Source organism: Carcharhinus amblyrhynchos, chromosome 11 (assembly GCF_965287045.1).
Source record: "Carcharhinus amblyrhynchos chromosome 11, sCarAmb.v2.hapA, whole genome shotgun sequence".
NCBI lineage: Eukaryota > Metazoa > Chordata > Chondrichthyes > Carcharhiniformes > Carcharhinidae > Carcharhinus > Carcharhinus amblyrhynchos.
In genome coordinates this window covers 54,970,793-54,985,276 of record NC_137334.1, presented here as the reverse complement: position 1 = coordinate 54,985,276, position 14,484 = coordinate 54,970,793, and the positions used below count along the sequence as shown (strand labels likewise).

General features: G+C 42.7%; 1 protein-coding gene across 11 annotated transcripts in view; it reads left to right on the top strand.

Annotated features, from left to right (window-relative positions):
- Positions 1-14,484, top strand: part of baz2ba (bromodomain adjacent to zinc finger domain, 2Ba) — a 276,122-nt gene that overhangs the window by 200,852 nt on the left and 60,786 nt on the right. For all 11 annotated transcript variants that reach the window (XM_080199128.1, XM_080199127.1, XM_080199132.1 and 8 more), the window contains one exon: positions 5,568-5,633. In XM_080199128.1, the coding sequence (XP_080055254.1) occupies positions 5,568-5,633 (66 nt within the window). The remainder of the gene's footprint in view (positions 1-5,567; positions 5,634-14,484) is intronic.

The window sequence follows — 14,484 nt, the reverse complement described above, 5'->3', positions numbered from 1 at the left end:
CCGTCTAGTCCTGCTGTCCTTTCTGAGCGGGAAGAACCTCTCCACCTCTACCCTATCCATCCCTTTCATCATCTTATACGTCTCAATGAGATCCCCCCTCATCCCTCTAAACTCTAACGAGTACAAGCCCAGTCTATTCAGCCTCTCTTCATAGCTCAACCCCCTCAACTCCGGTATCAGCCTAGTGAACCTCCTCTGCACTCCCTCCAAGGCCAAAATATCCTTGTGCTAGTGCGGCGACCAAAACTGCACACAGTACTCCAGCTGTGGCCTCACCAGTGCCCTGTACAGTTGCTGCAAGACCTTCCTACTTTTGTATTCAATCCCCCTCGCTATGAAGGCCAGCATCCCATTCGCCTTCCTGACCACCTGCTGCACCCGTAGGCTGAGTTTTTTTCGACTCATGCACAAGGACCCCAAGGTCCCTCTGCATCGTAGCACGCTGCAGCTTTTCGCCCTGTAAGTAGTAGTCCTTCCTACTATTATTCCTGCCAAAGTGGATAACCTCACACTTGCCAACATTGTATTCCATCTGCCAGGCCCTCGCCCACTCGCTCAGCCTATCTAGACCCCTCTGCAGACTTTCCACACCCTCCACACAATTTGCTGTTCCGCTTATCTTTGTGTCATCAGCAAATTTCGACATCTTACACTCGGCTCCCTCCTCCAGATCATCTATATAAATGGTAAATAGCTGAGGCCCCAGCACCGATCCCTGGAGCACTCCACTAGTCACCAACCGCCAATCCGAATAGCACCCATTGACACCCACTCTCTGCCTCCTATTTGACAGCCAATCCTCTATCCACGCTAACGCCTTACCCCCAACTCCATGCCCCCTAACCTTCTGTAACAACTTTTTGTGCGGCACCTTATCAAACGCCTTCTGAAAATCGAGAAACACCACATCCACCGCACTAGACACATGCTCATAGAATTCCAATAAATTCGTCAGACACGACTTCCCCTTAACGAATCCATGCTGCGTCTGCTCTATCAAACAATTCTTCTCAAGATGCCTCGCTATTTCCTCTTTGATGATGGATTCAAGCATTTTTCCTACAACAGACGTTAAACTAACCGGCCTATAATTCCCTGCTTTTTGCCTGCTACCCTTTTTAAACAGTGGCATAACATCAGCCGTTTTCCAATCTTCCGACACTTCCCCGGAATCCAGCGAGGTTTGGAAAATAATCACTAAGGCATCCACTATCACCTTCGCCATTTCCTTCAGAACCCTGGGATGCAAGTCCTGGGGACTTGTCCACCATCAGTCCCACTAGTCTGTCGAGCACTACCTCTCTAGTAACAATGATCTCATTCAGGCCCTCAACTCCTACCATCTTTCCATCGTTAATACCCGGCAAACTATTCGCGTCCTCCTCCGTGAAGACTGAAGCAAAAAACTTATTCAAGGCCTCAGCCATTTCCTCATCTCCCCACCACTAAATCCCCCCTCTCATCCTCTAAGGGTCCAACATTCACCCTAGCCAGCCTCCTCTTTATATATTTATAAAAACTCTTACTATCCTTTTTTATATTTAGCGCTAGCCTAGATTCATAGTCTATCCTTCCTTTCTTTATCAACTTCTTCGTCATTCTTTGTTGATATTTAAACCTCTCCCCATCCTCTTCTCGCCCACTACTTTTAGCTACTCTAAACGCATCAGCTTTTAATTTAATAGTCTCCTTTATCACCTTCGTTATCCACGGCTGATTATCTCTTCTCCTATGATCCTTCTTTACCATCGGAATGAATTTCTGTTGAGCACCAAGAAAGATCTCCTTAAAGATCCTCCACTGTTCCTCAGCAGACCTACCAACCAATCTGCGCCCCCAATCTACATTTGCCAATTCCTCTCTCATCCTATCGTACTCCCCTCTGTTCAAACAAAGGACACAGGTCCAGGATCCTACTTTCTCATCCTCCATCTGCATCAAAAACTCCACCATACAATGATCACTCTTCCCAAGCAGATCCCTCACAACAAGGTCCCTAATTCTACCTGCCTCATTACATAACACCATATCTAAGATAGCTCGCTCCCTCATCGGCTCCAGAGCACACTGTTCAAGGAAACTATCCCGGCAACATTCCAAGAACTCTTCCTCAAGCCCACTGCGTCCAACATGGGTCGACCAATCAATATGTAGATTGAAATCCCCCATAATTATTGCCGTTCCATTCCTGCACGCATCATTTATTTGCGCGCTTATAGCCCGCCCCACCTCCAGGTCATTATTTGGGGGCCTACAGACCACACCCACCAGCGTCTTCCTCCCCTTACTGTTCCTTATCTCCACCCACAACGATTCCATGTTCTGGTCTTTGGCGCCTATATCTTCCCTTACTACCACCCTGATACTATCCTTAATCAGCAGAGCTACCGCTCCCCGCCCCCCCCAACTTTTTCCTACCGTCTATCCTTCCTAAACACATGATACCCCTGGACATTCAACTCCCGGTCCCTGTCACCTTGCAACCACGTCTCTGTAATGGCCACCAGATCATATCCATTTGTGCTGATCTGCACCACCAGCTCATTCACTTTGTTCCGAATGCTTCGTGCATTCAGATAAAGTGTCTTCATCCCAGCCTTCACTTGGACCCTAATTTGAAGGAATGCTACCAACCTTACTCATGCTCCCTACTCCCTTCATTATTGGGATGTCCTTGACCTCTTCCTGTACCAGTACCCTCTCCTTTACTTTAGACACTGTAATTTCACCTACCCTCGCACCCTCCCTTCTTCCCCCCCCCCGCCATTAGTTTAAAGCCCTATCTACAGTCCTAGTTATACGATTCGCCAGGACTCTGGTCCCAGTACGGTTCAGACCAGCTCAAAAGCTAGTGGAAGCAGAGTCTTTGAATGTTCTCAAGGTAGTGATGGATAAATTCTTGATTAAAAAGAGAGCGAAATATTGTTGAGGTAAATGGAATGCATGCAGTCAGATCAACTGTGCCCTTATTGAATGACAACACAGGCTCAAAGGGCCAAGTGTCCTGCTCCTAACTGTGTGCTCATGTGTATGTATGTTAATGGCGGTGAAAAGTAGCTAGATATATTTATGGTTAAGAAATGGGTTCAAAGTTATGAATAGAGAGGTGGATAATTGAAAGTATTGCAAAGCTCAGAGGTTAATGTGCACTTGGGTTTATGGAACTATCCTTTGTAGAACAGAGCAGTTCATGTTTGAATGATGGTTTTTAAACTTGCCCAAGAGTTAATAAATTGGACTGTCCATCACTTTGCATTTGAACTTTACCTATTTGCGATCCTTAAAAGCCAAAGAGCAATTTCTTGTTACATTATTTTTGCCTTGTATCCATATTCCTTCACACTGCTCTCTCTTGATAACTGCTTTATCTCTATAATTTGGGTTATTGGTATTTTCTATCATCACTGATCTTTATGTGCAGCATTGCATGTTGTGGTAAAGAATGACCTCGGAGCTTAGGTTTTCTGTCCACCAGTAACTGTCAAAATAATCAAAAGGAGTTTGAAAATTTAGGCTAAATATATAGCACTTTCAACTACTTCATCTTATTTCATTGGAGCCCCATGTTTTAAACTGTGGATTGGAGTCGATGCATGGGAAGTCGGCACTCTGTTGCCAGAGTGCCTAGAGACAAGCAGACAGGATAGACAGGGCTAAAGGGGAGAGAGAATATATGACCAGATGGTGGAAAAGAGAACCTGCCAGAAGTAACAAAACATCAGTTGATGCCAGGCCAACTATTCATCTGTGCCAGCTGCAGAAGAGAATGCAGTTCATAAATTGGCCTCTACAACCACAACCGACTCAGTTAAATCTAGAAGTGACGTTCACCCTGGGTGCCATCCATCCTGGGATTGACGCGTACAATCACTTGATTTTAATTTAGTATGTGCTGATGTCTGTATGCAGTAGTGAAGGTCTTAAAGGAGATTAATCTGCCAGCTTTAACCAGTTTTATAATGCATGCAAATCCACAGCATAAAGCTGTCCATAGTTTGTCACCCATTGCTTGCTGGCAAAGAACATCGAATGTACGAAATGTGAAGTTCACAATAGTGCATCCTGTGAGCTATTTTGTTTTGTTTGAGTGGAATTACGTTAGCAGAGTATAGAGTTTTCCTGACTCTCTGGTTCATGCTTAGCCTAACTTGAGGCTGCTTTATGCCAACAGTGACAGTCTAAGGTGAAACATATTTTTTTTTTTGCTGAGCATTAATGTAGGGAAATTTCCTGACTCCAGCTCCCTGCTTCTAAGATGAAAATCCAGGTCTTCATCTCCAAGTCCCAGGGAAGCAATAAGAATGTCAGGTTTTTAAAAATAAAATGGCTTTATTTTAAAATTATCTATTTTCAAGATAGAATGGAATTTAGAGACTAGCTAATTAACATTTCTACCTGGATATAATGACTAAATGATTCATGTTGCCACAGGAATATGCTTTAAGAGAAGAAAGGTCCATAGGAAATCATTGTAAGAACTGGTTGCAGGTTTCCTAAAAATATCACTGCATCCTACAGACGGTTAGTCTGTAGGGGCAGTAAATCTCTTGTTGCTCACCATGCACGATGCTTGCACTCAGATTGAAGAGAACTAAGCTTGCACTCTGATTGAAGAAACACAACTGGATAATTCACCTACTTTTGGCTAGAGGGAGGGGTCTCCAATTCATCCCTGACCATGAACGACAGTTTTCAGAGTAGAAGTTGTCCATTTGGAAAAGGATAAAGGAACTGAGCATAGCTTTGGACTATCCCTCAAGAATGAAGTATCCACTTAAGGGACGGAGTAAAGTGTAACCATTGCAGGGGAATTTTTCATCATTGTAAAAGTTAAATGAGGGCTCTTTGCCGCAATTTAGTAACCTACTAAAATGGTGTTTAACCAGTGTTGCATTTTGTTTGTTATATTCTCTCAATTCTTTGAGCGAATTCACTGGAAGTTCAAATTTCTTTTCAAAATTTTTAGTCTGTACGGGGTTGTAACATTGGTCAGCTTCTTAATTTACAGAGGCATTTTCTGTTTGTATCCAGCATTTTAAAGAGGCCCCTTTGTGGACTGGCGAAGGGAAAGCTTATTCCATTCCCTTATAAGTGATAGATAATTAATATTAGTATTACTGCTGGTTTATTGAAAATAATTCACTACTGGAACATTGAATAATTTTATAACTAGTAAATGTACAATAAGGTAGACTATTCTTTTTGATGAAATCAACAGAAACATAGTCATCTTTCCACTTTGCCCTTCACCTTAATACTGCGTGGGTGCCATAACTGTGTTTAATTTATGCAAAAATGCAAAGTTAGATGTTAAAATTAAGCAGCTCTGATAGGATCTTAGTAATGGTTACATGAGTGCAGCTCTCGATAATGGCATTTTATGCTACGTTGATTAACATCTGCAAAAGATTATAGTCTGCAGGTATCGAAAGAAGCAAATAGAGTTGTGTCAATTTATTTTTACAATATAAATACTCAACCTGCTTAACCAAAATATTTTGCTTATTTAATTTTAAGAATAGTTATGCACTTTTTAAAATGCTGATACTGTGAATGTTTTTCTACAGGAAAAAATCAAAAGAATTCAGCAAATAAGAATGGAAAAGGAACTGAGAGCTCAGCAAATTCTAGAGGTAGAATCTCCCATGGATTTCTTTTGTGTATGTTGAGACTTAAAATAAGTAATTTGATGTGATATGCAGATTGTTGTGTTTTGATTTTATGTCTTGCAATGCATGTGTAAGGGCTATTCCAGAATCTAACAGATATTTAGGTGACATTGTGTGGGTCTCCTTATTTTAATTTGACACTAAATCATGCTGAGTATAATGGTAGCTAGTGGAGGCCTGTCTCCTCACCTTGCCCCACACTTGCAGAATGGTGCCCTTCAAGCTTTATATAACCAATTGTCCCTCTCGAAAGCAGAAAGATGCCAATGGCTCTATATGGACTGTGGCTAATTACTGGTTTACTTAATGACTAAGATCTTCTCAGACCTCTTGTTTGCAGTGCATATTGTGAAGTAGTTTTGTTGTGGACCATGGGGGAAAGTTGGGCATGTGACACTGGGTGAATTACTCTTGCAGAGAGTGGGCATAGGCACATTTGGCCAAATGGCCTCCTGTGTTGTAACCAATCTTTGGTTCTGCCTTGTGTTTTGTGGATTTGCTGTAGTTGCTTAAGATGTAAGTAGTTAATTTTCTTGTTCCCCAATTTAAAAAAAAATACATTATTTGAAATATATTTTCTCTTGTTTTCTTCCAAATGGTAGATTTGGTAATTGTAGCTGAGACAGTTCTTTAAAAATTACTGTTTCTAATAGTAAAGTCTTCCAAGGACCCACAACATGGGCCCAATTCTCCCATCGCAACGTGCTAATTTTTTGGAGCGTCGGGTTGGGAGATGCGCATGTCGGCCATTTCGCGGGTTTTGCACATGCATTCCCAACGTATGTGTGTCGCCCACCACCAGAGAGCAGGCACGGTCAAGACCATGCTGGAAACTGGTGGGAAGACCAGGTAAGTGATTCTAATCTATTTTTCATGCAATTCATATTCATATCTGGCCCAGGACTGAATTCTCCAGGCCTGATAGCATCTCCCACCCCGCCAGGAATATTTCACTCCAGCTGGGTTTAGAGTAGTTCCCCACATTTGGAGAACTAGTGTGAGACCCTGCTGGCATGAAGGGGGGCAATTGGGGCCTTGCAGGGAGTTGAGTGGTGGACGGATGGTGTTCCCTGAGCATGAGCACCTTGGCAGTGCCAGCCTGTGCCCTGGTACTGCCCAAGGGACAAAGTACCCATGTGCAGGGGCACCTTGGCACTACCCACTGGGCATTAAACATTGCCAAGGGGGAGGTGCTATTGTGGTCAGGCTTGGGGGCAATCAGTGGGGGTGGGGGCTCCATTGCCACTCTGCATGTGGGGATCAGTTGGGCTGGAGGTAGGCCAGTGATTGTTGTGATCGGGGGGGGTGGTGGTGGGGAGAATCGTCATCACTAAGGGGGTTGTGCTGGAGATCAGGGTGCTCCGGCGGTAGAGGTTAAGAGCAGCATTGCCAAGGTCCTGGGCTGGTCAGCGATCAAGCAGGCCAGCAAACAGAAGGTTGATGCATCAGGGCCACTGTGCATGTGCAGAAGCTTGGAACTGTCAGACTCTGGCGTGAATAGGCCCTGCCCCCCCCACCGAGCTTTTAATGATATTCAGGATTGTGATCTCTGCAGCGCACAATGTGTGAGAGATTCGAGTCTGAACTCCCACTGAAAAAAAATGGTGATTTGCACCATTTTTCCTGCCAATTCAGCAGTTAGAATTTTTTTGGGAGACTCGCACCCTCCCCCCCCCATGTGTTCATTCTATGTGGATCTGGCTAGCTGATTGATGTTTGTGGCAGCATCTAAGCTGAACATCCAAATGCTTCAAGCATTACAAACTCATAGGTAAGAAGATTTATTTAAAGTTATCCAGAATATTGGAAGGAAATCCTCTACAAAGACTAAAATTGCTTTTTTTGAATGCGTATTTGTCATGTGACAGTTTGTTTGGGTGTGTGCTGGGCACAGTACTTCCACCTGAACAGACTGAAAACTCCCATAGGATATTTCTGTCTTGCAGAATTTGATCCTTGTAGTCGGAAATTCTCAGTGCCCTGTTCAAATGAAAGCAAGTTGCATTTATATGGCACCTTTATCACAAAATGCCCCAAGTTGTAGTTACAGGAACATTGTAAAGCAACAATTTGACACCAAGCCGCATGAGGCACATGATCAAGCACAATCAGAAAGGTAGATTTTTAGAAGTACCGTAAAGGAGAAAAAAGGTAGAGAGTCAAAGTGCATTAGGGAAGAAATTCCAGAGCTTAGAACCTAGGTAACAGAAGATACAGCAACCAGTTGTACAGCAGTTAAAATCAGAGATATCCCAAGGCAAGACTTACTTGAATGTAGATATCCCAGAGGATTGTAGGGCTGAAGAAAATTGCTGATAAAAGGAGAGGTGAAGCCAAGAAGGGACTTGAAAACCAGGATGAGAATTTTATAATTGAGGTGTTTCTAGACTGGGTACCAATGTAGGACAGTGAGCACAGTGGTAATGTGTGAATGGATTTGGGAACAAGGACACAAGCAGCAGAGGTTTGGATAATCTTGAGTTTACAGAGGGTAGGTTTTTTTAAAAATATAATTAATGGACTGAGCATCACTGACAAGACCCACACTTAATGCCCATCACTAATTGCTCTTGAGAAGGTGATAATGAGCCACTTATTGAAACTGCTGCAGTTCATGTGATGTAGGCACAGATGCAGTGCTGTTGGAGATGGAGTTCCAGTATTTTAACTCAGTGACAGTGAAGAAATGGCATCCTGGTTGGGATGGTGTGTTACTCGGAGGGGAACTTGCAGGTGGTGGTGTTCCCAGTCTGGGACTGTATACCTTGGAGTTTAGAAGAGTGAAGGGTGACCTTATTCAAACATGCAAGATCCTGAGGGGTCGCGGCAGGGTAGATGGTGAGATGTTTTCACTAATGGGAGAGTCTCAAACAAGGAGATATAGCTACAAGATAAAGGGACAGTCTTTTAAAACTGAGATGCAAAGAAATTTCTTCTTGCAGAGGGTAGTGAATCTCTGGAATTCTCTACCCCAAAGGGCAGTAGAGGCTGGATCATTGGAAGTATTTAATGTGGAGGTGGACAAATATTTGATAGATTGATGAACAGAGGGCTATAGGGAATGGCACAGAAAAGGAGTTGAGACCAGCATAGATCAGCTTTGATCGTATTGAATGGTGGGACAGGCTTGAATGGCCTGGTGTTCTGCTGCTTTTGTTCTCCTATTTTGTAGAGGTCAAAGATTTGGAAGGTGCTGCTGGTGAGTGGTTATATTACATGTTACAGATGGTGCATACTGTTGCCATTGTCTACCAGTGTAGGAGGAAATTAGTGTTTTAAGACGATGGATGAGCTGTTGATCAAGTGGGTGTTTTTGCCTCAATCTGTTAAGTGTCCTGAGTGGTGTTGAGGCTGTGCTCCAAGCAAATGAAGAGTATTCCATCACATTCCTAATGTGCCTTGTAGATGGTAGGGGGCAGCTGGGATTGAGTTGGAGTAGTCAGGTCCAGAGGTTACAGAGGCATGAATGAGTGTTTCAGCTGAGCTGAACATAAGAACATAAGAAATAGGAGCAGGAGTAGGCCATCTAGCCCTTTGAGCCTGCCCCGCCATTCGCTAAGATCGTGGCTGATCTGTCGCTGCTCAGTTCCACTTTCCCGCCCTCTCCCCATAACCCTTAATCCCCTCTCTTACCAAAAACCCATCAACCCGCGTCTTAAAAATATTTAGCGAGGCAGCCTCCACCACTTCAACGGGCAGAGAATTCCAGAGATTCACCACCCTTTGAGTGAAGAAGTTCCTCCTCAACTCCGTTCTAAACCGCCCCCCTTTTATCTTGAGGCTGTGCCCCCTAGTCCTACTGTCTTTTTTGAGCGGGAAGAGTCTCTCCACCTCTATCCTATCCATCCCATTCATCATCTTATACGTCTCAATGAGATCTCCCCTCATTCTTCTAAACTCTAACGAGTACAAGCCTAGTTTATTCAGCCTCTCCTCATAGCTCAACCCCCTCAACTCCGGTATCAGCCTAGTAAACCTCCTCTGCACTCCCTCCAAGGCCAAAATATCTTTGCGCAGGTGCGGCGCCCAAAACTGCACACAGTACAGGGCAGGGGTGAAGTTTGGTAATGTTATTGAGATGGAACTAGGAAGTTTTTTGTGGTGGTCAGAGGTCTTTGAGTTGCAAACAGCGTTGTCCAGCTTCAAACAGTTACCATTGTACTGCCATTCAGCTGGACATCAGTGGAAATGTGGCCAGATATGTCAAAGGCTGTAGACACCTCGAGAAGGACAAAGAGGCATCAGTTATTTTGGTTACTGCCACATAGGATGTCATTGATAAGAGCTGCTTTCGTATTGAGACAGTGGCAGAGACTTGATTGGTTGGATTCAAGCATGCAGTTTTTGGGAAGGTGGGCACAGATCTGGGAGGTGACAGCACTTTCAGGGACTTTGGAGAGAAAAGAAAGTTTGGAGATGGGTGGTAGCTTGCATGAATGATGTGGTTCTTTTTGAGGAAAGTGATGATAATGGTAATTTTGAAGGAGAGGGGGACTGGAGGGAAGAAGCAAAGGCAGCTGATCAGATTACCTTAGTCTTAATGACAGAGAAGTTAAGAAGGCAGGGGAGAGGGGCATAAAAAATCTGTTTGCAGTAGAATAGGGAAACCTATTTGCAGCAAAAGGAAATAACGAATCTGGCAGTTTGTTTTGTATTCTGGGGTTATCCTGGAGTAGTAAGCACATTTAGAGGATGAGAACTGAACTCAATAGTTGTTCATGACAGAGCTCTGGCAAAGGGAGAAGGATCATCCAGACTTGAAACGTTGGCTCTATTCTCTCTCCACAGATGCTGTCAGACCCGTTGAGATTTTCCAGCATTTTCTGCTTTGTTTCGGATTCCAGCATCCCCAATAATTTGCTTTCATCGACAGTTGTTCAGGTGTTCTAGCCAGATGTGCCAGTAAATGGCTAAAGCAAGAATCCTGTATATTTTTCAAGTCTGTATTCCCTTGCACTTAAAGAAGCAGAGATAAGCACCTTCCTGGGGAATGGTTAGTTTGAGGAAGTGTTATGATTTTAGTGGGAATTACAGTATCAAAGAAGGAAAGTTAGTAACTGCAGAAATGTCATGGTGAACAGATGACTGACAGCTAGACAGTTGGGATTTTAGAAGTGTGGCTACAATTGGGGAGTAGTTTTTTTTTCATGGATGGCGCAAAAGGCAGGAGGGAAATTTTGAGTTTAGGTCCAGGTTTCAGGTTAAAAGACAGCTTTGTAAAAGTTCTTGGAGGTATTTCTGACATTTTATTGCCAGTTTTAGAACTATCATGATTTTATTTCAATCTTTTTTACACTTATTTGTTTCAAGTTCTTATTTAAGTAAAGAAATGGTCAGAAACCATGGTAAGACTTATTTGAGCAGGTTTGGTCATATTTGTCACTATATGTATTACTGGATGGTTGATTTGGAGAAAAGTGAGATATGAATTTCTTGGATTTCTGCTGTTTGCTTGTTTCTCATTCATTATTCCAGGTACTTTTTACTTCAGTCACGTTTAGTGAATTGGACTACTAATTTATCACAACAGATTTGTTTTTGTACAGCAGATTTTGATGTTTGGAGATACCCTTAGGCCACAGACAGATGTAAAGCTTTTGAAAGATGTGATGCTATTGAAGTGTGCAAGGCATAGTGTGCAGCTTAGGTGGTATAAAATACTTTGCTCTTGTGACATTGAGACCTAATTGTTCAGTCCATCGGATCTCTTTTTTTTGAAAATTGTGAATCACCCAATATTTGAACAGACCTGTCATGCTTTTTTGTTCCAAGGAAGATTTTCTTACAAGTGATGGCATTGCTAGTGATGCTATTTGTTATATCACTTGTCTAATTTCTTTTTGAAGAGAAACTTGACAAGCTGCATTGATTTTGCTTCCCTTTTGTGAAATGTTCCTTTCGGGCCATTTCTCATTTGAGTGCTGCCAGCAGCATCATTATTCAAAAGTGCTATTCAAACTGAATAAAAATACTTAATGGATATGTACAGTTAGGTTTTCCTGGCGCATAGTGCCTAATTTGGAGTCATGGAACCTATGGTACCTATGTTAAGGTACACGCTATTTCAGAAAGAAATTTATGACCTACATAACTAAAGTATTATTTAATATATGCAGTTTTGACTTTTTTAAAGTATTGTTTTAATTAGTGCAGCTTAATATAAAAAATGTCTTCAAAGCTTAGGGCTTCCTGACTTGCTGAAAGTTTGGCCGCAGTATTAACACACCTATGGGGTACATCATTATTATGATACAGAAATTTCAGGAAATTATGGCATCCCTCTCTTAAGATAGCTGGGTTTGCTCAATTAATGCCATGCAATTGTCATAATCACGGTATTTCAGAAAGGCATTGCAGGGCTCAGAAAGAGCATTCAACCATTTGGTATGTTTCAATACATTTTGCATGAAATGCCCACTCATTTGTTGGGCCTAAAATATTAAAGGAGTGTTATATTAAAATGTAGCTATTTTGAAATTTGATTGCTTGTTGAAGAATGACGTTGATTTATTTAAAAATACAACTCTGGTAATGGGAGATGCAAGGACTTGCTGATATTGTTCACTGTGAGTAAGAGAAATTTTTCACATCTGGCTGATTTATCAGGAAAGGAAGTGTAAACAATTTTACCTAAACTTTTGATAGAAAGTAAGTTTAGAGAAACCGAGAACAGAACTCAGGGCAGCATGGTAGCACAGTGGTTAGCACTGCTGCCTCACAGCGCCAGTGACATGGGTTTGATTCCTGGCTTGGGTCACTATCTGTGTGGAGTTTGCACATTCTCCCTATGTCTGCATAGGTTTCTTCCTGGTGCCCCAGTTTCCTCCCACAGTCCAAAGATGTATGGGTTAGGTAGATTGGCCATGCTAAATTACCCCTTAGTGTCTTAGAGACTTGGAGTTACGGGGATAGGGCCTGGGTGGAATTGTGGTCGATGCAGACTTGATGGGCTGAATGACCTCCTGCGCTGTAGGATTCTGATTCTGACCCCATTGCAAAATATAGTTGGCCAACAAAATGTCTGACACATTATGCACTTTTTAAATGGAGGCTTGCAAGGAGACAAACTTTACCAGAATTTTGTGTTCTTTCAAAATAAAGCTATTGCCATCTACTTTCAAGATCGGCTTTTTGGAGTGAAGTGCCATTTTTCACCAGCCTGATATGCCATAAAAATTGTTTGCAAAATAAGAAAAATATTTCTATATGTACCTTTTTTTCAAACATGAAAAGAGAAACCCTGGAGAAATGATTCAGCTCTTTTTTGTATTGAAACATTAAGTATTTATTGCTCCATTCTGTGGAGTGTTCCTGTGTTTTCGATGTGTATTGGATATTGGCTGTGTTGGTTGTAATCGGCTACTATGTATGTTTGCTGCGGCATATTCTAATTGTTTTTCTAAAATTCTGGTGTGAATACAACAGTGGAGGATTGAGGTGAACTAAGGTTTAAGTTATGTTCACTGCTGTTGCTGCAAATTCTGGGTCTTAAACTTGTTTTCATAGAATGAAAAAGATAATCAGTTCTTTGTAGCTAGATGACTTGATGTGTTACTGGCATTATTTGGTGATCAGTTCAGCTTTGCAAATATTTTTCTGCTGTGATCCCATTTTGATCTTGAAGATTGATGCAACCCCTGATTAATAGCAAGGGGTTTGGGGCTTGTTGAATGGGGGCCATGAATTTTGTTTGTAACTGTTTTAGAACATTACAGTGCAGAACAGGCCCTTTGGCCCACGATGTTGTGCTGACCAGTTTAAAAAAAACAATGATCCACTAATCTAAACCAATCCCTTTTCGTCCATAAACCTATCCACGGATCTCTTAAACGCCCCCAAACTAGGCGCATTTACAACTGCAGCAGGCAGGGCATTCCAATCCCTCACCACCTTCTGGGTAAAGAACCTACCCCTGACATCCGTCCTATAACTACCCCCCCTTAATTTAAAGCCATGCCCCCTCGTGCTAGCTTTCTCCATCCGGGGAAAAAGGCTATCACTATCCACCCTATCTAAACCTCTAATCATCTTACATGTTTCAATAAGATCCCCTCTTAGCCGCCTTCTTTCTAGCGAAAACAACCCCAAATCCCTCAGTCTCTCCTCATAGGACCTCCCCTCCATACCAGGCAACATCCTGGTAAACCTCCTCTGCACCTTCTCCAAAGCCTCCACATCCTTCCTGTAATGTGGGGACCAGAACTGCACACAGTACTCCAAGTGCGGCCGCACCAGAATTGTGTACAGTTGCAACATGACGCTGCGACTCCTAAATTCAATCCCCCTACCAATAAACACCAAGACACCGTATGCCTTCTTAACAACCTTATCTACTTGATTCCCAACTTTCAGGGATCTATGTACACATACACCTAGATCCCTCTGTTCATCCACACTATTCAAAGTCCTCCCATTAGCCCTATACTCAACACATCTGTTATTCCTACCAAAGTGAATCACCTCACACTTCTCCGCATTAAACTCCATCCGCCACCTCTCGGCCCAGCTCTGCAACCTGTCTAAGTCTCCCTGCAAGCTATGACACCCTTCCTCACAATCTACCACACCTCCGACTTTGGTGTCATCAGCAAATTTACTAATCCACCCAGCTATACCCTCATCCAGATCATTAATAAAAATTACAAGCAGCAGTGGCCCCAAAACAGATCCCTGAGGCACACCACTCGTAACCGAACTCCATGACGAATATTTACCATCAACCACCACCCTCTGTCTCCTATCTGCTAGCCAATTCCTGATCCAATTTCCTAGACTACCCTCAATCCCATACATCTGCATTTTCTGCAGAAGCCTA